General features: G+C 30.4%; 2 protein-coding genes across 2 annotated transcripts in view; one reads left to right on the top strand and one right to left on the bottom strand.

The window, feature by feature from the left end:
- Positions 1-3,187, bottom strand: part of LOC107451315 (uncharacterized) — a 39,689-nt gene extending 36,502 nt beyond the window's left edge. The window contains exon 1 of the mRNA XM_016067378.5: positions 3,030-3,187. The gene's annotated coding sequence lies outside the window, so the exon portion shown is untranslated. The remainder of the gene's footprint in view (positions 1-3,029) is intronic.
- Positions 3,188-13,349: 10,162 nt separating this feature from the next.
- LOC122271069 (fatty acyl-CoA reductase 1) overlaps positions 13,350-27,620 on the top strand; it is a 34,614-nt gene continuing 20,343 nt past the window's right edge. Inside the window, exons 1-5 of the mRNA XM_087169211.1 lie at positions 13,350-13,545; positions 14,553-14,669; positions 18,204-18,379; positions 21,101-21,173; positions 25,482-25,588. Of these exons, the coding sequence (XP_087025337.1) occupies positions 13,441-13,545; positions 14,553-14,669; positions 18,204-18,379; positions 21,101-21,173; positions 25,482-25,588 (578 nt within the window). The 5' untranslated portion in view covers positions 13,350-13,440. The remainder of the gene's footprint in view (positions 13,546-14,552; positions 14,670-18,203; positions 18,380-21,100; positions 21,174-25,481; positions 25,589-27,620) is intronic.

Here is a 27,620-nt window from a genome sequence, read left to right on the forward strand (position 1 = left end):
ATGCGCAAAATAAAAAATGGAACTCCCTGAATAACTTCTGATGAAATTATAGAATTTTCTAGTACCAGGACTCAATCTTAGTAGTTCGAGGGCCTAATCTCAATTATACTATTAAATTAGTAAGCACAATATTATAATTCATTATTATAATTTTTTTTTCTCATGGCAGGCACTGAACTTTTACGCTCTTCGCCTAGGAAGATGCCGGAAATATTACTGATTTAATGTTACCCAGTGGGCACCTGTGAACCTAAGTCAGGGAGGCGAGCAACATTACTCACGTCACACTGCCACAGATACCCGTTTATATGCCCACATTCACACATCACACACAGAGAGAAACATCCATACCCTGAGCGGGATTTCGCAGTGAGGCACTTCGCAGTGAGGCACGCTAACCACTTGACCGTCTAACCGGCATATTATAATTATAATTTATAAAATCAGACAAAAAATACGTTTCCTCTAAAAATGAATTTTTTTATGGATTCGAATTCTTGACCCTCAAATTATGGAAATTGGTTAAGCGTATAGTATAAAGATAGAGTTCGAAAAATTTGGTCTTAATAGTTTGAAGAGTAGAGCGGTCAAAAATTTGTACGTCTTAATGTCAATTTTACATTTTGCGAGTACTATATCTCGAGAATTTTTTTTAAAAATAATAATTTTTTTTGCTCACATTTATAAAATTTGCTTATCCAAAGAAAACTTATTAAATAATTTTTAATAATTATTTAATATTTTTTATTATTTTAAGCAATCGTCAAATGTTTTTTTGAAATTTTAGATACATGAATTCTTACACAATTTTAAAGAATGTAATTTCAAGTGGGAAAATATAAAACTTGACAGCAATCAATCGAATAGTTTCTGGGTCATCAAATTTAAAAAAAAAAATCGTATATTTAAAATTTAATTTCTCAAAAACTATTTGACCAATTTCGTTCAAATTTAGCATTTTATAACATTAAATTACATTAATTGATATTATGTACCCTACAATTTAAAGTCTTCCTGTCATTATTTAAAAAAATGAATAACTATTAAAAGCTATTTTTTGCATTGAATTATTTTCATGGAAGCATATTTTATCATCGTGTGCAAGTGTGCAAAAATTTTTCGATTTGAATAGAAAACTCTCGAAAACGGGCGAAATACGTGAAAAGTAAAATTAACATTAAGGGATAAAAAATTTCGACAGCTCTCTTGACCAAACTATACGGACCATATTTTCCAGATTGCTGTTACCTCTTCTGTTTTGAGGGACAATGCACGTTTATTCAGTGAAAAAGTATTTTTTATGTATCAGATTTTGTAATTTAAAATATTGTCTGCACTAATTAATTAATATTTGAGACAGGCTTTCGAATAATTTAGTTTGAGTCCTAGTACATGAAAATCCGATCATAAGTGCAAAAGTAATTTAGGGTGTTCATGCGCACTGTATATTGTAGTACTTTTTCGCCCTTCGAATATTTCTTTTTATTACGGAAAGCCAGTAATTTTAAAGGAACTTTTTTATTTCCTGAGTCAAGTAATTTATTTCCTTCAATTTATTTATTCTTCAGACCTTTATACTGCATTTTCGTTATAGAAAATACACAACTATGAAGAATTTTAGAACTTAAGAACATCAGGTAGCGATCAAAATATTAAATTAAAAAATTCTATCATTTTAAAGCTTGAGAAAAAGCATAGTAGACTACAGACAAATATTTTAAAATACGGCAATGTTCTATGCTTTTTGGTCACTTTTAAGGAAAAAATTAACTTAATATCTGAATACCTCAGCTTTTAAATAAAAGACACATTTTATATGAATTTAGTATATAGATCTCAAAATTATTTAAAATTCCTTTAAATTATCATTAAAGTTGATTAGTGGTTATACAGCATTTTTTCCCCAAATAAATGAACTCCCCTATGTTTTTGAATTATTATTGTTTTAATTTACAGAAATTAAATAAACTATGCAGTAATATTGTAGTAGTAAAGATTTCGTGACCTATTACTTTTATTCTAATTTCTATATGCAATACTGAAAAAGAATTTCGAAATATTTAATTTATAATATTTTTTTCTTAAAATGATGTGAGTGAGCTATTTCTAAATTCAAAATTTTATGTTTTAATAAAAAATGCATATCAGGACTTTCTTTTGGGGAGTGGTTAGTGGAGTTTTATATCAATTGCCTAAAAATTTGTAAGGAAATTGGTTAGTTTTATAAAAAAAGTACAAAGGAAATTAGGAAAAGCTTTTCTCACGCTTAACATTAGTTATATTGCTATTTTTGTAGTTTAATTTTATTAAGAAACTTTATCAGATAAAATTAACGATTAACGAATACATGTAAAAGTATCTTCCATAAATTTAGTTTCTTTTAAAGTACTGTTATCAATAATAAATAATTATCTTTTTTCGTAAACAGCTAGATATGTAAATGTTACCTACATAAATCTAAAGATAGAACTAAATTATTTTTCTATTGAGTTACGAATTACAAAAGAGTCTCAAATTACAAAATTGTGTAACAATCGGCTTAGAATATAGCTATGAAATAATAAGAAAAACAATAATAGGAAAAAACTAGCATGAAAAATAAATTTTGAAATATTTTTCAATGTGTTTTTATTATAAAACTCACTAGATAAAAAATAACGTCTTTAAATTTCTTATTTTTAAGCGGAACGTAAATTTGCAAAAAGTTAAAAAGTACATTGCATTACGAAAAAAAACATTTACAAAACAATTTTTTTTAAAAGGAAAACGTTACTTTTGACTTAAATTTTTGTTAAAAGAGCATCTTGCTCCATGAAAATGTTGCGTTCACAAAATTAATGCATGTATTTGCCGCTTTCGATCACAATTAAACATACAAGCAGACAACGATGCAACATGCATTTAGGGACATAAAAACATTAATATTTCAAATGTTAACAATTCAATTTTCATTTTTATCTTCATGCATGTTAAAAAATAAATTACAAATAAAACAATGCAAGATTTCAAGATGAGTTAAAACTACCTACATTTAAGCTTCCCTTGTTTTCCTTCCGACTCCGCATGATTTCCTGGTACAAGTAGGAAGGGATTCCCAATCACATCCCGTTTCGATGAGTGGAGCAAAAAGAAGCGCAAGAGTAAAGCAGAGATGCTCTTCCTGGAGAGTAAGACATTGTTATCCACTACTCCCCCTGCTTTAGAATGGAAAGGGTTTAGATTTGACTGCAACGCCATCTTTGTGAGGAAGACTGAACTAAACCTTCTGTTAAGTGAATAGGAAGAAATTTAATTACTTCTGCTTTTACAACTGTTTTGATTATTTGATTTTCGGTTAGCCCTTTCGCAATGTTTTTTAAAGTATGTTGTAGAAAGGGATTTTTGATTTAACTTCATAGTTAAAAAAAGAGCACGTGATCAGACAATTTAATGTTTTTAACTATTAAAAAAATGCAACTGCTAAAAAAACTCCTTTCTAAAGGAAAGTATAATATTGTCGACACTGAGAATTTCTTAATATAAGGAAATGTACTTTTTTCATAGTAAATATATTTTGATATTTTCAATATTGCATTTTTACAAAATGTATACTAACGTTATTTAATGTCACATTTTATTTAAATGTTTCTCGCATTTTAATTTTAAAACATAATGGCTATTGGCATTTGTTACTTAATGGAGTGAAAAGAACAGTGAAATTTCAAGAACTTAACCTAAATTATTGTGAATATGTTTAAAAAATAAGAAAGGAAGTTTGTTTCATGATATATGAATGAGCTAAAATAATTCTGTAAAAAAATAGATTATTTTTTAAATAAACTGTCGATCTGAAATGAAATTACAATAAAAAAATAGGAAATGTAAAATATCCAACACAAACTATAAAAAAATAAAAATAAAAGGCTTTTTAGATTCATGCAAAATTTAATTAAATATAAAAATATAATTAAAATATAAAATTTAATTTAACGCTTTTTCAAGGTCAAATTTAATTTCTTACTCTTTTTAGGTATTTCTCATCGGTATGCATTTACAGAAATATGTACTTTTGACAGTGGGCACAATTAAGTTTGTAAGGTCAAAGTCAAAAGTTTCTAAGATATTTTAATTTCGTGACAAAGGTCAACCGTGAGAATTTGTGAACCGATAGTTAATGCGGAAGCAATCGAACACAAAGCAGTTGTCAATGCCGTGATTTATACTTGGCTCAAAAAAATGTTGCCACGTGTAAATTAACGTGTTTTACTTAAAATACCAGATAAAAATAACCTTTTTTGAACCCCGAATTCAGATTTTTTCCTTTTTAAAAAATAAACTAAAAAGATTCTAATGTTTCTAAATAAAGAGAAGTTTCCAACTTTGCCTTATTCTTAATAAAGGGGGGAAAAACAAAAACAAAACTGTTCTTCTAAATACAAAAGAAAACACCTCGCGTTCAAGACTTCCTTATATTTCCGAAAATTATCATTTTTATGCTTAATCATGTTACCGTTTTTATGGCACGCCTAAGATGGAACGTTTGAGAATATTGATTTTAGTTATATAAAAACAATGGCTTGATTGCCTGATCGATAACGGATAAATTTTTTTCGTGACTTGCACTCGTCATTTATCCTGTATGCGACAAAAAAAAAATGAAATATCAACACATTTGTTCATGATTTGCAGATTAGCAAACTGTTTTAGCTAGGTAACTTCGCGCATGATACATTTAATATTGTATAAAACTACTATATTACTACACATCTGAAATAAAGAATTAAAGGTCTACTTAAAATAGTAAGATTATGCAAGAAATACTTTATTTTGAAGTTTAGCTACAAACTGTTTTAACTAGGTGACTTTATGCATCATACATTTAATACTTCATAAAGCTATTTCATGACTACGCATCTTAAATAAGGAATTGATGGTCAATTTAAAACATTAAGATTATGCATGAAATACCATATTTTTTGGAAGCTTAGCTACATGGGTAGGTGCGAAATTATGCGGAAAATGAAAATATTTCTATCAATTGTAGTTTCTAAAGTTAAATAAAAATATTGTTGGAAGATTAGCCAAGTTGATAGTTGATTCTAGTATATCATAAATACTACAGAAAGCACGAGTTCTATCAAGCAGTATTTTGATGCATTGAATAATATATTTTAATTATGTAAAACACTAATGCGTATTTATATTTGTAGATTGCTGAAAAAAACTCGATGAAACATATTTTCACGTTAACAACAATGAACGGAGAACTGAAATATCAAGCGAGTGATCTGTCATAGCTTTAAAAACAGCCTATAAATTACATAAGAGTAACAATGGAGTTGTTAAAAAAATAAAAAAAAACTTTTTATTAGCAATAAGTAAAGTAAAACGTAAAACATATTTCCTTTTTCTTCTTAAGCTTTTTTTACGAGGAATACTTTTATAGTACATGAAAAAATATAAGTTGTATATTTTTTCTTCCTCAAAAGATTAAATCTTCATTTTTTTAATATTCTTCATAATGAAGTCTCACAAATACTTCATAAAGAATATGAATATTAATGATTTCTTTTGAAGCAGATATTTTGTGCCCGCAAATCATCTAAATGGTTCACCTTTATATTACTTATGCTGAATGGCGAAACTCAATAATTCTCTATTTGTCAATTTTTGATCCATCTTAAAAATGAAGTTTTGATATAATTTTTGATGTTATTTCTTCGTTTTACGAGAAAGATACTATTCCGTTTCTTGGGGCTGTAAAAATATCAACAAAATGAAAGAAGGAAAAAATATTTTTAGAGGGGAAAATATTAATCAGCAAAATAATTTAAAAAATATTTAAAAATTTTAAACATTTTTAAAAAATTTAAAAAAAAAATTAAAAAGCCGGAAAACAAAATAAGGAAAGGATATGATCTCGTCTTCAGCTCACACGATTAGTGTGAGCTGAATTAAAAAAAGTGCTTTCTAATATTGTATCAATATAGCCAAAGCAAAATACAGATTGATGAGAAAATAATACGAACACCTGTGGAAAAGTGTGACTTATTTCACACCTGCAACCGAAGTCTGCCACCTAGTGAGCGTGAAAAGGAAGCTATCAGTCTCTCAACATTAGTCACCTGTGTTGCATGAGTTTATCTAACTATCTTTTATAAGGTGAAATGTCTGACCTGTCAGAATTCCAAAGAGGGATGATTGTTGGGGCGCGTTTACATAGAGCATCGGTGACAGAAACAGCAAATCTTTTGGGGTTTGCAAGAAGTACTGTATCAGCCGTTATGACAGCACACATGAAAGAAGGTAAGACGAAGTCTTCAAAGCAAAACAGTGGCCGAAAGTCAAAGCTTGATGATAGGGATAGACGTGTCTTGCAGCGCGTAGTAGCTCGAAAACACAACTGTCAGACATGAACTGTCATCTTCAGGACCCCGTTTCAACAAGAACTGTTCAAAGAGAACTTCATGCAGCAAACATTTATGGGAGAGTGGCAATTCGTAAGCCCTTGGTGACAACAACCAATGCTTTCAAGCGCCGTCAGTGGTGTAGAGGTCACAAAGGCTGGTCCCCACAGCAGTGGCAGCAGGTAATATGGTCCGATGAATCATCCTTCACCTTATTTCAGACCACCGGACGCGTTTATGTCTGGAGATCACCCAAAGAAGCGTTTGATCCTGAATGCCTCTTACCAACTGTGAAACATGGAGGTGGCTCCATTATGGTTTGGGGTGCGATATCTTGGCATGGTCTTGGGCCACTAGTAAGTCTACATGGGAGAATCAAATCTAATGACTATCTAAGCGTTCTAGCGGATCATGTTCATCCTTTCGTACAGACTGTATTCCCTGGAGAGCGACCGATTTTTCAAGACGACAACGCCCCTATCCACACCGCTAGGTGCGTTCAAACATGGTTCGAAGAGCATGACAATGAAGTTGAGCATCTCGCCTGGCCCCCTCAGTCTCCGGACTTAAATATTATTGAACATTTGTGGCAATATTTGGAGTCTAAACTTCGTTCCCGATTCCCACCTCCATAAAATCTTTTGGAATTAGAGGCCGCTTTGCAAGAGGAATGGCTTAATATTCCTTTAAATGACCTTTATGCATCGATCCCACGTCGTATTAAATCTGTAATTCAGTCAAAGGGTGATCCAACTCTCTATTAATAAAGATTTTCTGATATTTCACAGGTGTTCGTATTATTTTGTCACCCATCTGTATATCTCTATAATAGTGTAAGGAGCACCAAAAAATTGAAGCGAAAAAAAAAATTAAGCAAAAAATCTGAACGTATAATAAAGTAAAGAATTTGTGTGTGTGTGTGTGCATGTGCGTCTTTTTTTTTTTTTTTTTTTAAAATATTTATATTTAACAAGAGTTATAATACATGCATTGAAGAATAAGAATAACAAATTTAGATCAAAAATACAAAATGAAATACAATTATAAAATATAAAAGCAGACAAGTAAAATCAAAAAGAAAGAAAAGGAATATTATGAACAAACTCTTGAAAAATTGGTAGACAGTCAGTATTGATCAGAGTTTGACAGTTTGGTGGCCATTGTAATCCACTTGTGATTACAGATTTGAAAAGTTCACTACGATGAGAGTCTAATTCAGGGCAGAAGAATAAAATATGTTCAATATTTTGAATTTTATTTTGGTCACAGCTGCAGAGTGGAGAATCTACGTGCGTATGTGCGTCTGTATACCGGAATGCGGGTGAAGGGTAGGGAATGCGAACTAAATACGAAAGGGACTCTAAAAATACGAAATTTAGCACGAAGCTGACTGAGCACGATTTCAAATTTTTTTTAAAGAAGCCCAATTTTTGATTTTTAATCAGATTTTTAAATTCGGAGACATTTAAGAAATGGCATTTTCTCATTGGCTCAGCGGAAGCCATTGTTTCAAAATAAGCCACAGACGATTCAGTTTTGTCAAATATTTTAAAGAGTGTAAGTTTGTTTGTGGTGTTTGTTAGATTGTAGCTCTAATAAAAATGTTTTTATTGCGTGTTCTGCAATACTTAATCATTTTTTATTCGTTATGCCAGGTTAGCTGAATGATCAACGTGATCGTGATAGCTTGAGCAGACTACGTCACCTGATTAATATTTTTAAGATTATCTAGAACCACTTGTTTATTTTGTTCATGCTTATGCTTTTTAAACGGGTTTTTATGAAACTAAATAATTTAAAATCAATGGTAATTTAAATTTAAAAAAAAAGTTTTGAACTGAAAAGCAAAATCAAGGGAAAAATGCTACTAATTCGTTGAAGAGAAATTAATAACGAGTCGATATTATTATTGACGAAGTCAATGATATTTAGTTTTGGTAATATTTGCATTTAGAGGAAAAAAAAGCTAATTAGAAAAAAGGAAAATTAATCGAAAAATGGTACTAATTTATTTAAGAGAACATCAAAAATCGATAAACTAATATTGATGATAATGATGCTTAGTTATTTTTGGTAACAGGTACTAATTGAAAAAAAAATACGCTACTTAACCTACTAAAAAGTTAAATTAATGGAGAAAATGTACTTATTCGTTACGGGATACCGCAAAAGGTCACCATAATATTAATGATACCAACACTGCATTTTTATAATAGATTTCTTAATGCCCTCCGAAGAAGTACAGGAGAAAGTAGCTTAATTGTGATAAGTTTTCAATATCATGAGTTGCCTTGAGAAACAGCGTTATGTCAGATAATAGTGAATAATGCAGCTAGCCTTTATTCTGCTGAAATTGTTAAAAATGTGTTTTGATTAATCTAATAACGTAAATCCATGGAGAAGGGCTACAAATAATCTATACATATAATGAAATAAAGATTTTCCGTGTCAGACTCTGTGCAAACCGGATTGTTGGTATACCATAAGCTCTAAGAATGTGAAATTCAAAATGAATCTAAATGCGTAAAATTGAAACAAATAAAGAAGCCCGATTTTTAATTTTTTAATTACATTTTAAATTCAGAGATATTTAAAAAAATGGAATTTTCTCATTCACTTAGCTGAAGCCTGTGTTTTAAAATAAGCTATGGACAATTCGGTTTTTCAAATATTTTAAAGATATTATCAGTTATGCTTGATATGCTATATTTTTTATCAAAAAATATATAATTTGAGCTTTCTGTTACACTTAATTATAATTTATTTGCTATTCAAGGTTATCTAAATGATTAACATAATTGTGGTAGCATAAGCAAACTACATTAGCAAATGTATATATTTGGAGGGTTATTTGAAACCATCGAGTTTGCTTTTAAAAAGTATTTTTAGAAAATTAACTTAACTATTTAAACTTAATTATTTAAAATCGACGGTAATTGAAACAAAAAAAAGTTTCTTACTGAAAAGCAAAATTTATGGAGAAATAGAACTATTTCGTTATCAGGTATCGTAAAAAGCGCCATACTAGTGTTGACACCAATCATGCATAATTTTGTTTATGAGCACTATATCATGGTAACTGGGGCAGTTTTAATAGGCCCCAGGGGGCCCCAGATATGCTCTATAGGGTTGAGGTCTGGAGATCTGGCTGGCCAATCCATCCGGCGAATATCATCACTCTCTAGAAAATCGTCGGCCAGAAGAGCTCTATTATGCCTCCCGTTATTGTTCCTTAATAATGAACTCAAGGCCAACTGCACCCCTGAAATAGCAAACTTAGGGCTCCAAGACCTCTCTATACCTCACACCAATAAGAGAGCCTCTTTCAAAGACATGGAGAGGTGTGCGGCCATCCAACATGGTGCCTGCCCAGACCATTAAGCATGCCGTCCGGACCATTAAACCTGGGTTCCTGGTTCTCTCCATATGAACATACGGCGAGAATGGTGTTTAGGCAGAACCGGGACGATGAAGAGAACGGTTGCCCATTGATCCATACTCCAATCTCTATGCTCTCTGCACCATACTGAACGGACTCTCCTGTTCATAGAAGTGAATGGGACGCAAGCAGCAGGTCTTCTTGCAAACAACCCTCTCATGATGACGTTTGGAAGCAACCACACTTGATACATGGGTTCCTGTGGCTGCATACAAGTCACGAGAGAGCTGAGAAGCTGTAGCCCCTCTGTTACGCCTTGCTAAAATGGACAAATGGTGATTTTCTCTGGATGTCGTGCCTCTTAGACGACCTTCCTCAGGCTTTCTTTCAATGGATTCGGTATCCTGAAAATGTTTCAATAAGTTCCACATGACGATGGGCGTTAAATTGAACTCTCTACAAATCTGGACTTGAGATTGGCATACTTCTAGCCTCCCCACCATTCGCCACCTCATTCCACCATCTAAACGTTGGTGGTTACCATTTCTACTGTTACAATTTAAATTATACTATTGCTGCAAAATAGCACCAAGAAATTCGCAGAGGTGTGCTAGCGAACGAAATGCGTCTTAACTTACGCGCACTTATTAAGCCTGTTTCCCTATGGCTTAACCTACACACACGTGTACGCTTACGCATTTGATGTATAAGATTTGCATTTTTGTCAAGAAGCAGTTCTTTTTCATGAAATTCGATAAAATATGCAAATTCGTTTATTTTTTTCACCAGTTTATATAAATATTTCACATAGCTGTCAGAATTTTCAAAAACACTATCTTAATTAAAAAAATATTTTTTGAAAATAATAAGAACAAACATAAAATATAGAAATACAGTTCCATATCGTATCGAAAAGGCTGCAACAGTAAATGAGTCATTCTATTAGAAATATTAGTAAAATTAGAAATCTTATTTAACTGTTAATAATGTGTTAGAAATACATATTTAATGCTAGAAAATGGTTTATCATTATTGTTTAAATTTAAAACTTTAGCAATAGTTGAGTATACCACCCATATGAGAAGCATTTATTAACACGAAAAAAAATATTTTCAAACTATTTTATGCCATTCACTATTTTATGCTAATTAATTTCATTGAATTCGGAGTATAAAAAACAACAAATTTGGTTTTACATTTTCGAAAATAACGCTACAGACAGATCACAATCAGTCTCAATAAAATTCCGATAAGGAAATTAAATAAAATCTGGTATCAAGAAATATTATAAATGTTCAACGATAGGCAATTCTTTAAGAAAAATGTTCAATTCGTTCCATTGAAACCAAGTAACCTTTAGATTGAATTTACGAATTCACAAATGACAACTGGTTCAAAGGTTTCAGTGCATGTTAGCAGCGCTAGAGCTTGTAAAGCACCTTAAGTTACGATCTAGTTCATCCTTGTTCCAGAATAATAGAACTGATTAAAACATTGCGATCGTTAAATTTGGCAACAGGTTCAAATTTTGAGTGAGGTTTAACGCGTTTAAACCTGAACACGTCAGGAATACAAACTGACCTATTATTATTGAGTACAAAATAAATTTTCATTTTAAACGTATCCCATTCTAATAGAAAATTAGAAAAAAAATAGTATTTAATCTATCTTTTGTAGAATTCAAGCCCCAGTTCTTCGAATCTAAACTTTGCTGTTCTATCTCGCTCATTACTTATTAAAACCTATCTTGCTTAGTAGCACTCTATTTATTTGTTATTGCCATAATTAAAAGCTTTGTCTCAACAGCAGTCGTTGTATCTGAATAAATAATAGTTAGTATAGTTAAAGTAATACTTATACTAGAAAGAACAGCTTTAAAACAATGCTTCTACGTTTTAATTGCATGGAAGTTTTTCCAAGCTTAACCATTTTACATTTTAGGTCAAATTCTAATTACAAAATTGAAAAATATGTATTTAACAGATCTTTTTTTTCCTTTTTGTGTAACTCAACTTATAACCCTTAATTTAAAAGCATTGTTATCTCTCTTCTCTCTTGTTTATTATTATTTTAAGAATAAGTTATAAGTTTTTGTTATTGTTATAATTAAAAAATAATCTCTCAAATACAACAATTTGTAATTAATTTAAGTAACGAAACAATTGCTTGTAACAATTTGTAACTAAATTAAGCTCATGTAAGTAACGTAATTCAGCCTATTCCTTTTATATTTCTGAGAAAATCGAAAAATTATAACTAAATTAAATTATCATGCAAAATTAAAAAAATTCGCATTGAATAGTTTTTTTTCCTTATAATTTTTTTTTATAAAACTACTGCTAGCTTTGAATATGCAAATTTTAATGTCATTGTTTAAGGGAATAAAAAAATTTCCGATTATTTTCTTACCTGTAATGGTCCTTGTCGCTGAGTGGTAGCGCTTCGGGCTTTTTTGTGTCACAGGTCCTGTGTTCGATCCTCGCGCTGGGCAAGGTTGACTCAGCCTTTCATCCTTTCAGTGGGTCAAAAAAATGAGTACCAAGCATACTTGGGTATTCTTGGGTATACATGAGTACCAAGCATACCTGCGCCCCAGACCCTAAAGTCAAGAAAACTGAGATGGGCACAGTAGGTTTTGGCCCACTATGGGCTGTCGTGCCACTGAGTTAATTAAGTAATTTGAGTTGAGTGTTTTCTTACAATTTGATTTTTCCTTCGTATATTATCTATAAACAAGGCCTCTATAATCTGTGAGTTAATTATATGCTTCGATTATGTACAAATGAATCCAGGTTCAAACTCTTCTGATTTCCCGTACTAGAAGGGAATTTTAAATTATCACAAACTGATCTGTGGAAAGTTCCGATTATACTTTAATCTTGCCCATGAGCATGCGCAAAGGAAATTAACAGTGTAAGCAGTGTGGCTTAACAAGACATCAAGTCGTTGAGTACCAGTGGTCTTCTTCTTTTCGTGTTGAGAGTAATTAATTTTCTGTGTTTTCTCCCATTTTCTGTCTGAGTAATAACTTTCCTAAAATATTATTAATGAATGTTCTTTTTGAATTAACGATAAATAATTTTTCACATTTTTGGTTTAATCAAAATAATAAAATCTGATTTGACCGATATGAATATTTCAAAACGTATTTTTGTGATGAAATTTTCGTTTTTTAAAAGGAAACTTCATAATTTTGGATAAAAGTAAATAAAAAAAAAATGAAATTAAAAAAAAAACGTTATCGCAGGTGATTGATCTTAGATCCTAGATCTTAGATCATACTTGATCTTAGATCCTATTTTGTAACTGCATTCAGCAGAATAATGACATGAAATTTTAAATGATAATAATAATTAATATTAATTTTAAAATAGTAAGAAATCTTCTTAAGCTCACTAAAAGTTCAACAGTACATAATTCTCTAAATATTTTTATTAAAGATGTGTTTCTAACCTCTAAAAACGAAATTTCAGCCACTGTTTTTAGTATAAAATATGTCACTGTTATTTGTTTACTCCAAACGTTTATATTTTTCCTCAATTAATTAGTAATGAGGAAAATTGCGGAATATGCCCAAGTAGATGAATTTTCTATGAATTTAAACCATAGAAGTACATAATATCAGTTTCGCACAGAGAGCTGCAGAAAGTTTTTTCTTTCTTTTAATGTTTCAAAATGGTAGAAAACAACAATGAAAAAGAGGAATATGGCAACCGAGTAAGAGATTTTTATAAAGGAAAATCAATTTTTATAACTGGAGCGAGTGGATTTCTTGGAACGGTAAATGTGGTTTCAATTTACTTTTTTGAAAAGTGGGACATGATTATTTTCGCAGAGAACTTGCTTATAGGCAACAAATGTATAAGACTATTATAAATGTATAAGACTTATTACTAATTTGGTTCAATTATTTTTAATTAGCCTGTTATTATTAATTTGGATAACTCTTAAAAAATCGAAATATTTCGGATTTTTGGTTCTTGTTTCCTTTTTGTGCTTAAATGCAAGCGTTATTTTTTTTTTTTAGAAAATATCATTGTACAGTATCATTGTAAATATCATTGATGCTTGAGTTTAAAAAAAATTATTTTAAGAAATGATTATAGTCTGAAATAATAACTTGTTAAATACGTTTTTTTATCAGTTCTTTTATATGACATTGTTAGTTTGTCTTATGATGCAATATACTAAATTTCAGTACCCATCCTATAAATGGGGCCGTATAAAATTAGAGTTTGTTCAAATGTCTGTATAAAAATAGTTGGTTAAATACTTTTCTTATTAATTATTTTATATGATACAGTCAGTTTACCTCTTAATGCAATATACTGAAACTAAGCACTTATACGTTAAAGGGGGTCACGTAAAGTTAGAATTTATTAATACATTTGTATAAAAAAAGTTTGTTAGATACGTTTTTTCATTAGTTATTATGATATTGTTAGTTTACCTTATAATGCAAAAGTGTAAAAATTTTAGTGACTCAAGTGATACTTAATTAGTTGTGGTAATGGGTACGTAACTACTAATTGTATTGTTGTTACTGGTACTAGGTGTCATTGCAGTAGGTGCGTAATATAATAATACAGATTCATAATATTTGTGCTTTCTATAGATACTGTAAAAGTAGGTTTTTATAGTCTTGTTTTGGGGATAAGTACTAAAATTGTCTGCATTGTACCTGTTGATCCAAAGTTTAAAATATAATATATTTTTCAGTCATTTTAATAATTGTTAATCAATTTAGATTTGTTTTAGTTGTAAATGAATCAAAATTTATCTTTCAGGTGTTGTTAGAAATATTACTCAGATGTCTTCCAGATGTCTCAAAAATCTATTTATTATTAAGAGCAAAAAAGGATACCTCTCCAGAAGAAAGAAAACGGCTTATATTTAAGAAAAAGGTAAACAATTTAGGAAAATTGTTAAACTTTACTGAAGATGTACTATTCATGTTACTTAATTTAGGTTAAATCTAATGTTTATTTTTATAATATTTTTTCATAATCAGTAAAATCTGAGTTCAACTATATTGCAATGTTTAACATTAGCTACACTCATTACATGAAGAAAGTTATTGAAAATACTGTGACTATTTATCTAAAGGGTAACTTTTTGGTGCACTGTTAGAAATTTCTCGGACAAAAATGGTTAAATAACAATTTATTTAATTGTTATTTTACCATATTCAAGCAGAACAGTCGAACAACCTTAAATAAAATGATATGCAAACTGCTAATTGTGAGAAAAACAGTCTATTAACTGCCTTCAGTTAATGCAATTAAACAACCAGAATTTTATCACACTAATTGGGTCCCCTTATGAAGGCATTCAGTTCCTTTCAACTGTGTTCATAATATAGCCGAAAGGGCTGAACTGTCAATCTCATGACCGACAAAACGGTAGGTTGAGTCACAGCGTTGACGGAAAAATATTTTCATCATTCCCTTTAGCACATGAAGAGTTTCCACTGTCTTGCACTCTTCGATTTGTAACCCTGCACTATTAGAGTACGGTACTCTAATCTACGCATAGATGACAGCACCATAAAGCTGCTTAAAACAAAAAAATTCTAGTATTTCCCATCTTTTAGGATAAGTGAAACAACCAGATAAACCACATTTCACGGTTTATTTGATAAAAAACAACTCAACCACAACCTAACTCCAATACTCTGTACCTAATAAAAAGCCTAACTCTAATGTCCAGATAAATTTTTTTACGGTTTTGAAACCACGTTAGTTCAAAAATCGTACAGTTTTGTATTCGTGTTTTTTTTACCTACTAGTTGTAAACGGTTTCAAAACCGTAAAAGTAAAAAAAATATTCTTTACTGTAAGATTTACGGTTTATTGGATGGACAGACTGCTGCCGGTTATGTAACCGTAATTTTGGAATGACAATTTTAACAGTGTACACAGCATATGACAAATATTTAAGTGCATATTTTTTTTATCAAACATAAAATAGGTTTTAAATGTACAGCAAGTTTAAATAAAAAAATTAATTTGCGTACAAATGAATTAAAATTGATAGTATGTGTAAAAGGTTTAGGGTAATCAAACAAAATTATGAATCATTTAGGTTTTTCCATTGACACCTTAAATGGCACTTACGAAGAACTGCGTAGAATTTTGATTTAGTTTTTACAATTTTGATTTAGTTTTAGTTAGTCTTAAACAATGTATACCGGGAAATGTTTGATAAGTCTACAAAACGTTCTTCAAATAATTGAAAACTGTCTGTGGCAAAATTAGCCAGTGGATGGAGAAATGGCTCAACACCGATTATGTTGGAGATTGTCTTAAAGGTTGCGGATGGAAACTTCAAGGAAAAAAATTTGGAAACTTAAAGTTTGTCCTCTTCCTGAACTAGTTTAGTTTTAGCCGCCATTTTTAACTTAATGAAGGTCAGACGGTTGAAAAACTTAACTTGAGTCAGAAGAGCTAATAGTTCAAATGTTAAAAACAATTTTACGCAGAAGAAATTAATTTTTATACTAATACATATTTAAGCGTCTGACATTGCTTGATAGACAAGGAAATTATTGAAACTCGCGTATTGTCTTAAGCAGAATTAATTAAATTCAAAACCATGTCAATGAAACCAATCATTTTGAAGTTAAGAGAGTTTCATGAGCGTGATTTATGATTTTTGGGCTTATACTATTTTATGTATTAAAATCTTATAAATTTTCGAAACAATTTGTTTCATCAATTTATTTTAGTTTGTATTAGGTTTATTTAAAAAATACAGAAAAAAATGTACCGCTTGTCTAGATAGCAATAGAAGTACGTACTTTCGACAACAATAGCAACTTGTCTTGATAGAAATCAGACGTCATTGAAACTTTCGAAACTCGTACAGCTTCTAAACTATTTACCTTTTAGACTTGAATTTGTTCTTATTCAGTTTAGTGTAAAAAATACAAAAAATACAAAAAAAAAATTGCACTTTGCTTCTGTAAATAGCAATGTCAGATGTCTATATAGATATAAGTACAAAAATGTACTTTTTATAGACATAAAATTTAAATAAATTTTATAGTATTAGTCCTATTGATATCTTTCATTTTATCGCAAAAATACAAAAGAAATAATGCTTCATTTATGTAGGTAAGAATTTCAGACGTGTATGTAGTACATCTACTTGTTCTCTTAAGAAAATTGTTCTTTTCCTACTTACGAAATCCCTTATATCCTTTGAACTATCAGTTCTATCGCCGTGGTATTGGTGTCATTTGATTCAAAATAAAAATATACTTATGAAAACTATACTTCACTTGTCTAGATAGTAATGTTTGAGCTTTACTACATTTTGACCTTCTCTGCCGCTTAGTGCATTCAAGATAGCGGCTAAAGCTCATATTGAGGGAGAAGGCAAACTTCAGGTGCCAATATTGTGCTCAAAACAAAACTTCTAAAACAGTTTTCAGCTTCTCCCAAATTATTTCCATGTTCGAATCCTTAGGAACTGGTATTGTTTTTAAACTAGCTGTTCAAAAAGAAATTGGTCCCTCAGTGGATTGATTGTTAAGACACGGTTCTCAACAGAACACCAAAGTCAAGCATTATTGTCTGCAGTCAGTGGGCATGTGGGTGACAAACCTGCAAAGGAACCGAGGGTGTGCGGTATCGGTCCTTGTTAAGCGGTTCTACCATGAAGTGCTCAATTTTACGCGCAGTCGTCGAGCTACCGAAGCAGGGGAGCCATTCCCTTTGAGGAGGATCAAAATTGGGATGGCATGTCTTAGGATCACCATCAGGGATGTAAGGTGGCCAGCAGTTCATTGCGAAGCACTAGTGCGACGTTAACCAGCAACAACAACAAATGAAAAGAAATTGCATTAATTAATAAATTTTTATTAATTGCTTAAAAACAGACTATTTATTTAGGGTAAAATAATGTAAATGCTTATCTTTCTCTGCACAAAAGTGATGTGTTATAATCCGCTTTCGTTTGTTTGTGCAATTGGTTTAATATAGATTTTAATCCTTCTGATATTATCAGTTTTAATATTAAAATAAAATACATGAATCATAAGACATACTGATACCGTAGCAAATTATTTCACATTTTTATTATTCTTCATTACGACATAGTAGTTTAAGTTTTCTCTTGATAAAGTTACGGTTTTAATAACGAGATGTAACACAGTCTAAAATAAATCAGATCAATTTTAAGCCATTTCACCATGCAAGTCGGAAATCTCAATAAGCTGTTAAATTAAATCATGCTTCCAATCAATTTTAAGAGCAGGTCCGTGTCATCGATTTTAAAACAGATTATTTTTTACGACTATGTGGATAACATTGCCGCTGGATTAAATTTACAGCAAATTTACTCTATATTATACAACCAACACGCTCCAGAATTTCTTAGAATATAGAATATGGATCGTCAAAAAAACTATTTTATTTACAAAACAAACTTTTTAGATTTTCAGAATATTGCTGAAAGAAAATCCCGATGTGGTAAATAAAGTGAAAGTGGTACCCGGTGATATTCAAGAATCAAATTTAGGTATGTGTGACGAAGACTTGAAAAATGTCATTCAAGAGGTTACAATTATTTTCCATGTTGCTGCGGTTATCAGTTTCTTCAAACCCTTAAGGTAGGAATAAATGTGAAACTTAATACCCTTATTTATAATATTTTTGTAATAATATATATTTTTTAAAAAAACTACGTTTTTCAAATGAATTGAAAAGGAGAAAAAAATTCTATTTTTGTCATTATATAAAAAAAAATATTGTGGTGTTTTAGTTAATAAAAATGGGTGGTTATTAAATTTTTATTTTTACGAAAGAGTTACACTCTACGTTGGTTGAACAAAAGAAAAGAAGTCCTTTTCAGTATATTTGAAGAAAATTTAGTTTTTAAAAAATTTCATTTCAGTTTTTTCTTTTCAGTTTTGTGTCTCTTAGTTTGCTTCTGCCGCGAAATAGTTGAAATTTTGATTGGTGATAAATATCGTGATAAATTCCGCTTTTAGTGATCAGGAAACAATTTAACTTATGCTTTCACACAGCACAGTGCTCCTGGAAATACACTGGTTATCATAAATTAAGGAAAAATCACAAAAATAGCGATAACTCTTTCAAAAGTAAGCCAAACCGTGCAAAATTTGCATATGTTGTCCACTAAGAGTAGCTGAGTAAAATTGCAATATGCAAATTAGTGGCGCTGCACTCGGCTTACGTCATCTGCCTGGAGCATAAAAGTCCAAGTTTGAGAGAAAGCACACAAATTTTACTGTGATTGCGACATTGAAAATCTGAGATAGCCAATTCGTAATAATGACCTCTAGGCATCATTTGCCTGAAGAACTACGATGGAGAGCCATCGGGAGACTAGAGGCAGGGCAGAGTCAATCAGAAGTGGCCAGATGGCTAAATGTGAGTCCATCTGTGGTTCATAGACTTTGGAGGCAATTTCAAACCACAGATTCGGCATCTAGGAGGTTCAGTCAAGGACGGCCAACTGTTACGACCAGTGCCGATGACCGATATTTGACATTAAGTGCACGCAGGAATAGAACCGCTACTCCGACACATCTTAGATCCTCTCTTGCTGCAGCCACCGGAAGGTTGGTGTCAACGTCAACTGTGCGCAGAAGGCTCCACGAAGGTGGTCTGTATGCGAGACGACCAGCCATTTGCGTGCCGCTCACATCACGCCATAGGAGAGACCGTTTGCAGTGGGCCCGACAACATGTCCACTGGACGTCAGATCAATGGAGGCCTGTTCTCTTTACGGATGAGTCCAGGTTTAGTCTAGAAAGTGACAGTAGACGTTATTTGATATGGAGAGAACCTGGGACCCGTTATCATCCATCAAACATCCGTGAAAGAGATGCATACGGAAGAGGCAGTGTCTGTGTTTGGGGAGGCATATCCTTAGGAGGGCGCACATACCTCCATGTCTTTCCAAGGGGAACCGTGAATGCTCAGGTTTATCGAGACAACATCCTTGATGCTTATGTGCGCCCATATGCCGGGGCAATTGGTGATTGCTTCCTGTTACAGGACGATAATGCAAGACCACACAGAGCTCGCATTGTTGATGATTATCTTCAACAGGAAACAATTACTCGCATGGAGTGGCCAGCTCGATCCCCGGACTTGAATCCTATCGAGCACGTTTGGGATGCTCTAGGGAGGCGTGTATCTGCCATCAATCCGCCCCCTCAGACCCTTGCCACGCTTGCAACTGCTTTACAAGAGCAATGGCTCTCACTTCCTATTGAACTGATAGACCGCATAATTGAAAGCATCACACATCGCTGTTTGTGCTGTATTGCTTCTAGAGGCAATCATATTCCATATTAAAGGTACTTTTTCTATTGCAAACCGATACTTCCAATTTGTTTATTTTATACATGTGCTAATTTCTATACTACTATTAATGTCTGATAATTTCTTTTTATGTTGTTTAATACCTTACTATGTGTTGTATATTGTGGGTAAGTTTCATAAAATTCCATGTGTAATTTCTTGAGTTATCGCGATTTTTGTGAATTTTCCTTAATTTATGATAACCAGTGTATTTGACCATTTTACCAAACCGAAAGTGGTTGAAATCCTCTTTATTGCCAAAAATAATATTTTTTCTTGTCTTCATATAATTAGAAATTACAATGCACATTAATTTTTTTTGCATGATCTTAGGGCGTCTGTAAATGCTGATGTGAATGATCGGTGAAGGATAAAGTTCATGTGAATTATCCATAAATGCAAGCAATAACCCGTTTTATTTTAAATTTTTACATATCATAGTAAAATGTACATTTGAGAACATGAAATATATTTTTCAGAAAAATATAGAACTTTAATTTAGCTAATAAAATTTTTTCAACGCAATGATCGTCGATTCAAAATATGCTAACACTGCTGATTTTAGAAAACGCCATTTAAAGTACTGTTTGTCTATGTAATGTAATGCAATAAATTCAGCAATCTTACGTAAAAGAGTCTGGAGCTATTTGCAGTAATGGTAACAAAGAAAATGATTTTCAAAGAGGATTATCTTTTCCCCTCGAGACCCTTACCGAAATGTTTATCCTCCACACCAACTTGAAATAGTCTAGCCTCGTTACCATAGTCACCGACAGGACTTTAAGAAACCAAAGAGAGGAGTTCTTTAGCTGGACAGATAGTATACAATAATTTGTTTTGTCATAACATCCAAAGCTCTGCATTTTAGTTCTATAAATTTAAAGAGTATTTTTGAAAGAATGTTCTGAAAAAAACCTTTTTCAGAATTAAGTTGGGAATTATTATTATTTTTAAATGCTCTCAGTAGTCTTTCATTTTAATATAGAACTATATTTTAGATACTCAGTAATCAACAACTGCTTGGGAACATGGAATGTAATTGAACTAGCTAGAAAACTTCAAAAGCTTGACGTAAGTAAAGATTGTAGTTTTGATGATATTGAGATGTCACTGTATTTTGAAGACATAATATATATATATATATATATATATATATATATATATATATATATATATATATATATATATATATATATATATATATATATATTTATAGCACAATAAGTAAATACAAAAAGGATAAAGCTGAAAATGAAGAAAATTAAGAAAAACAATAAGTTTTATTTATTGCGCATAAGCTGCAAGTAAATAGAACTCATAAAATAAGTTCAAAATGTAGAGAAAACAAGGAAAAAATTACAGAACAATGAAAAAAGAGGAAAAAAAAAAGAAAAATAATAATAAAAATAAAAAATAATAAAAAACCGGAAATTTTTTTAAAAAAAATATTTGCTTGTCTTTTTTTCCGGATTTTTGTTATTTTATATTTTGATTATTATTTTTCTTTTTTCCCCCCCGTTTTCTATTGCTCCGTAATTTTCCCCCTGTTTTCTCTGCATTTTGAACTTATATATATATACTACTTGAACTAAATACTTGAAATTATGTATATATATATATATATATATATATATATATATATATATATATATATATATATATATATATATATATATATATATATATATATATATATATATATATATATATATATATATATATATATATATATATATACATACATGTATATATATATATATATATATATATATATTTATATATATATATATATATATATATATATATATATATATATATATATATATATATATATATATATATATATATATATATATATATATATATATATATATATATACATATATATATATATACATATATGTATATATATATATATATATATATATATATATATATATATATATATATATATATATATATATATATATATATATATATATATATATATATATATATATATATATATATATATATATATATATATATATATATATATATATATATATATATATATATATATATATATATATATATATATATATATATATATATAAAAAAAGTGCAATTACAGAATCCAAAAATAAATTGCATCAATACGTGGAAGATCGTTACAATGCAGCATTGATTGTAGATGGTTTGCATCAAGCACATTAAGACTGTTGTATAAATGAAATGTTTAGGACAATAAATAACTGAAATTTAATGGATAAAAACGAAAAAATAATGTTGACTATACTCAAAGTAAAAATAAAATAATGCAATCAGTAATTATCGTAGCAATTGCTTTTAAAAGATAACTAGTAATTAAAAAAATAAAATGTAATATAAAAAAAATAATGTTTAATCATAATTTTCATATAAATAGTTTTATATTAATAAATTTGGAATCCAGATAACTGTGCGTAGTTCACCTTCTGTGCGATGGTGCAATTTATGTAATGTAAACTTATCTTCCGAATTTGGTGTACTGTTTTTGATTCATTGTAAGATTTCTTTATTTAAAATATATCGCTTAAAAATTATAATGTAGTGATGCGAAACTATATATAAGTTAAGAAATGAATAAAGTTTGTTAAGGAAGTACAAATAACTAAAGTAACACTGCATGCTGAAATCATTCCTTCTAGTTATTACGTAAAGCATTTCGCTTTACTCATTGCCCATTATTTTAGAAGCAACGCTCTCTTATGTTTATTACTTTTCAATAATTCTGCTGCTGTGAATTTGATTTTAAGGGGAAAGGAATATTTTAACTGTTACATACCTTATGCTGCGCTGTAGAGATGAAAATTTCGTAAACATGAATAAGCAAAGGAGATTTTTCGGTAGCGGGATCTGTCTCATTAAATTATTAAAAAGAATCATTAAAAACTATTGTTTTCAGTGTTTTTTTTGTAGTTTTTCAACTGAATTTTTACATTTTAAGACTTTTTTCCCTTCCGAAGAGTTCCAAAATTATGAAACTTTTAATCAAACAATAGTAAAACAAAATAATAAGCCACAATTTCGACCGTTAGTGGGTTTTCAGATGTGTTCCCCCTTGATCTTTTTTTGTACAAAATTGTGCATAATATTTTTATCAGTATGGAATGTTTCCTGAGGGAATAGGTGGGTTGAAATCTGTACTATGTTGAAAATAAATTTAAAAAACTATGAAAAAAATAGTTAACTGTTTTTTTTTCTCACAATTTAAGGCAACCGACTGCTTTTGACACAATTGTTTTTAATAAGGCATAATTCAGATTTTAATTTTATGTTTAAAAGTAGGGATCTTAACATTTTAAATTTAAGTCAAAGTTAAATTTTTTTTATTAATACTTTTCAAAATAAAGGCAAATTTAAACTTAAAAACCACAAGTGTTTCCCATCTCGCTTACAGCTTTACAGCAATAAATTATAATGCATAAATTTCAAAATAATATTCTTCTTGATCATTAATGTGATCCTTTGTGTTTTAAGCTAAAATCTTAAAAATATTTCAGAAAAACAAGGAAATGGATTTGCATATTGAATAGAATATTGAATATGAATAGAACTTAATATTGATTTTTTAACGAAAGAGTTTTAATATTCTTACTTAAATCTTGATGAAAATAACAAAATCAAACTTGGACCATAGCTTTGAGCTTTGATTTTGATCAAAACGTTGATAACATTGGACAAAATCAGCAAATAAAGTTTAAAAATTTTTTGTAATAATTTTTTTTGTAATGTGTTAAAATAAAGAAATTTTCTCAAAATCAGCATTCATCAGATAAAGCATTTAAAATGCAAGAAAAATCTGAAATGGATAATTCTATCAACAAAAAAAATTTTAATTTGAAAATCTATTTCTGAAAATGAATTTTGCTTGTTTTATAAATATGATTTATTCAAATAAATAAAGTTTAAAATACTCAAAGCGAAACAAAAAGCCTTTTAGTGTCATTTCCATTTTCGAGGGTTAACTACCAGTTTCAGTTTCGCCTGTCAGTATACAAAAAAAAAAACTTCATTTTTAAATGTAGATTAAAATTTAATGAGTTTTGGAAAGCCAGTGCGCTAATCTAGTTGAAACATGGGTAATAAAAAAGTCGAAAATTATGAATTGTGCCAAAATTGCTGATTTTCATCCAGTTGGAAACCTTCGAGGTTAATTTCTTCAAAATGTTCCTTCTTGCTGGAATTGCCCTATGTATTTTATTGTCTTATATTTTATAACCGGTGTTAAATAGCTGATCCAATTCTGTGCTTATGCCTACTAACGTTCAACTTAGTAGCCTTGAAATTATGAACCCAACCCTGAAGTCAAGAAAACTCCTGGATGAACCATCGGAAAAAACTAGCCTTCGTGGAGGACTTTTTGATGGAACTAACTCGCATTTACTTTACATTGTGAGAAAAACCACGAAGCCTTCCATGGTTAGCCCGAATCTAGAGGACTCCATCCCATGATCAACTGGGGATCTTTTTAGCAAGCACTGTGGGCGGTGTGACCCAGGTGCAGAATTCCTACCGACCAACCATTGCAGGGATTCAAACCTCATTGGAAGGCGAATGCTCTATTCTCTGAGCCACCGCTGCTTTTGTCATATGTATTAAAACTTTTCACCTTTCTTACGCCATAAGAAACTAAATGGACGGTTTAAATAACCTCCCTCTCCAAATTAAAGTCATGGCCGTAAAAATATTGAAAAGTGATAAACGTGAGGGGAGAGTTCTGAGAAAACTGTAGAAGATGAGATTAAGGTAAATAGGAGTCATATTTGGATTCAAGTCGTCGTTTTACAGAAAATTAGAAATTGTGCTAATGAATTTGTGTGGTAATGCTTGTGATTAGCATAGCGTTTTGGTAAAGGTCATATTTCAGATACACCCACCCATATAATTTATCTGCAACTATATTCAATACATTGAGATTAGCAATGTCTGATAATATTTTTCTACTTAAAAGGTACATTATTTCTCAAATGTTCAGATTTATGCATCTCATTTAAAACTTCAAAAATTTTACACGGCAACAATGGTTTGAAAACTCGATGGTAAGTTAGAGATATAATGAGTCTGGTCATCAACAATTTGCAAACATTCCATGATATTGTGTATAATAATTAAATGGATGCATGAATCTAAATATGATTACGATGATATAAATCTGCTGGCATTCATGATGGTATACATCATGAATCATCAGCGCATCAGTTTTTAAACTGCAAATGAATTGGAAAGTTGAAGCAGTAAAAATGGTTTAAAAAATACAGTTTTCTTTTATTAAAGGATCAATATTATTTATTATGAACTTTTTATTATTTTATTTTTTTGAAACGATTTAATCGGAATAAATTATTTCCTTTTTAGGTGTTAGTTTACACTTCGTCTGCATATTCAAACTGTAATCGAACTGTAATTGAAGAACATGTTTATAGATTACCTTTTAAAGCGAAGAGGTATATGGATGCATTGAGGTAAAGTATAAAAATCTTAAAAACGCTGAAAAAATTTTGGGTTTACCAATTCTTTTTTCATCATTTAAAACTTTTACGAATAGTTGCGGGTTTAACATTTTTGGCGAACACTTTTCAGCGTCTCTGCTTTTTAAGCATTTTATATTTGTATGGTATTTCAAGTTGTGTTTGTGAAGCAATATTACTTGAAGATTTTTGTAATCTTGAATTGTCATTTTTGTTTCTAAAAGATAACAATCAATACCATGATATATAACCTCATTATTACATACACACTATGCTTAATTAATTATATATCATAAAGATCACATTTAGTTTACCTAAATGTGATATTCTCAAGTAAAGCTTGCAATTATATTTATTTTATTTTTTTCTTTACATTAGCTTACTTTCGTTTGTTTTCTCTGTATTCAAAAATATGTAAGATGGCGACACATATTTCTTTTTTTAATAGCGCATCAAAAAAAGTGGACTCAGACCAAATGTGTATGTTTGGACCAAATGTGTACTGTACAGAAGACTGTAATGGTCTTAACTACTCGTAGCCGACTTGTTTGTGTCATAGAAGAAGGAACCACAAAATAATTTTATGTATTTACATTGCAAAAATTTTCTGTGTATCTCTACATTAAAAATGGTGGCTACTACTTAACACCAAAGTGATGTACTACTAAGTGTTCAACTACACCGAAACCCAAGGATAGTTCTTGGTGCTGTAAAACACCTAGACTGTTCTTTTAAACTTCTTGGTGTAAAGTAACCTCCACCAACTATCATATTTGCTATTTAATAACACTAAAATTTATATTTACAGTTAGATAGGATACATATAAGAATCAGAAAGGTTATTTTTGCGAGACAATAAAAAGTAAGAATCAGTAATTTATGCTGGTTGCATGTCCTAAATTTTTAAATAAAATGTGTTCGTAAATCAGACGTGCAGAGAGAATAGTAAGACGAATTCAAACTAAGCTTAAACACAGCAAGAGCGGGAAGAAATTATACGTAATACAATTATTTAATGCAGTAATGTTTAATGTTTAATGCAGTGAAATATAAATATCCTTATTGCACAGCTAAAATCCTGCATACATATTTTAAACGCGGACTTTAGTTTCTGCAGTTGAAAAGTGACATTGAAGACAGGCTCAAATACTTGTCAACTCTATATTGATTGTAAGCACTTACAGGTGAAATCAAAACGTACGAACATTAGAGTTTTTGGAAGAAAAAATATTTAACGTATGATGTGAGGGCGAGTGATCTTGGAGTAAAAGTTCCGAATTTTCGGTGTTTAGAGCTTTCATGCGCCCTTTAAATTGTATATGAAAGCTCATTTTAGTATTAATTTGGAAAAAAAATAATCCTTCACACAATTTTTAAGGTATTTTAAAATCGATTTCGGAGAGATATTACATCACAGTTTATTCAGTGTACATTATTGATTTTATTAGCAAGAGTTTAGAGAATCTTATCTTAGCTCAACAATTTATAATGAAGTCTAGAAACAATAGTTTCAAGTTATAACTGTAGCTCAAACCTGCCCAAAATTTGGTTTACAACTACTATTGCTCAACTCTGTAGCCTTGTAATTTTTAACCCAACCCGGAAGACAAGGGAACTCCTGGTTCAAGTATTGGAAGAAATATGCCTCCATGAAGGACTTTTTGATGGAACTAATCCGCATTTGCGTTACATGGAGAGGAAGATTACGAGAACCTCCCACTGTTAGCCTGATGGCAAGGGGACTCTAACCCATGATCCGTTTACCACTGAGGGTGTCTGAAAGTATTTTCAGTGACTTAGGTAAGGATATATCAGTGGCAATCGTTCGATCTTAAATCGTTGCTTGTAGGTTAGTGGTATTTTTGAATCTACGCTCCTCTCTTTTCGACGAGTTTTCAAGTTAATTTACTCAAAATTTGCTTGTTAATTTACTGTTAAGTCAATTTACTTGCTGAGTAATTGTTAATTTACTTTTAATTTGCTTGATATTGCTTAATGATATAAAACTCAATCGTATCAACATATG

This window comes from Parasteatoda tepidariorum, chromosome 8 (assembly GCF_982258835.1).
Source record: "Parasteatoda tepidariorum strain Cologne lab strain chromosome 8, Ptep-v5.0, whole genome shotgun sequence".
Taxonomy (NCBI): Eukaryota; Metazoa; Arthropoda; class Arachnida; order Araneae; family Theridiidae; genus Parasteatoda; species Parasteatoda tepidariorum.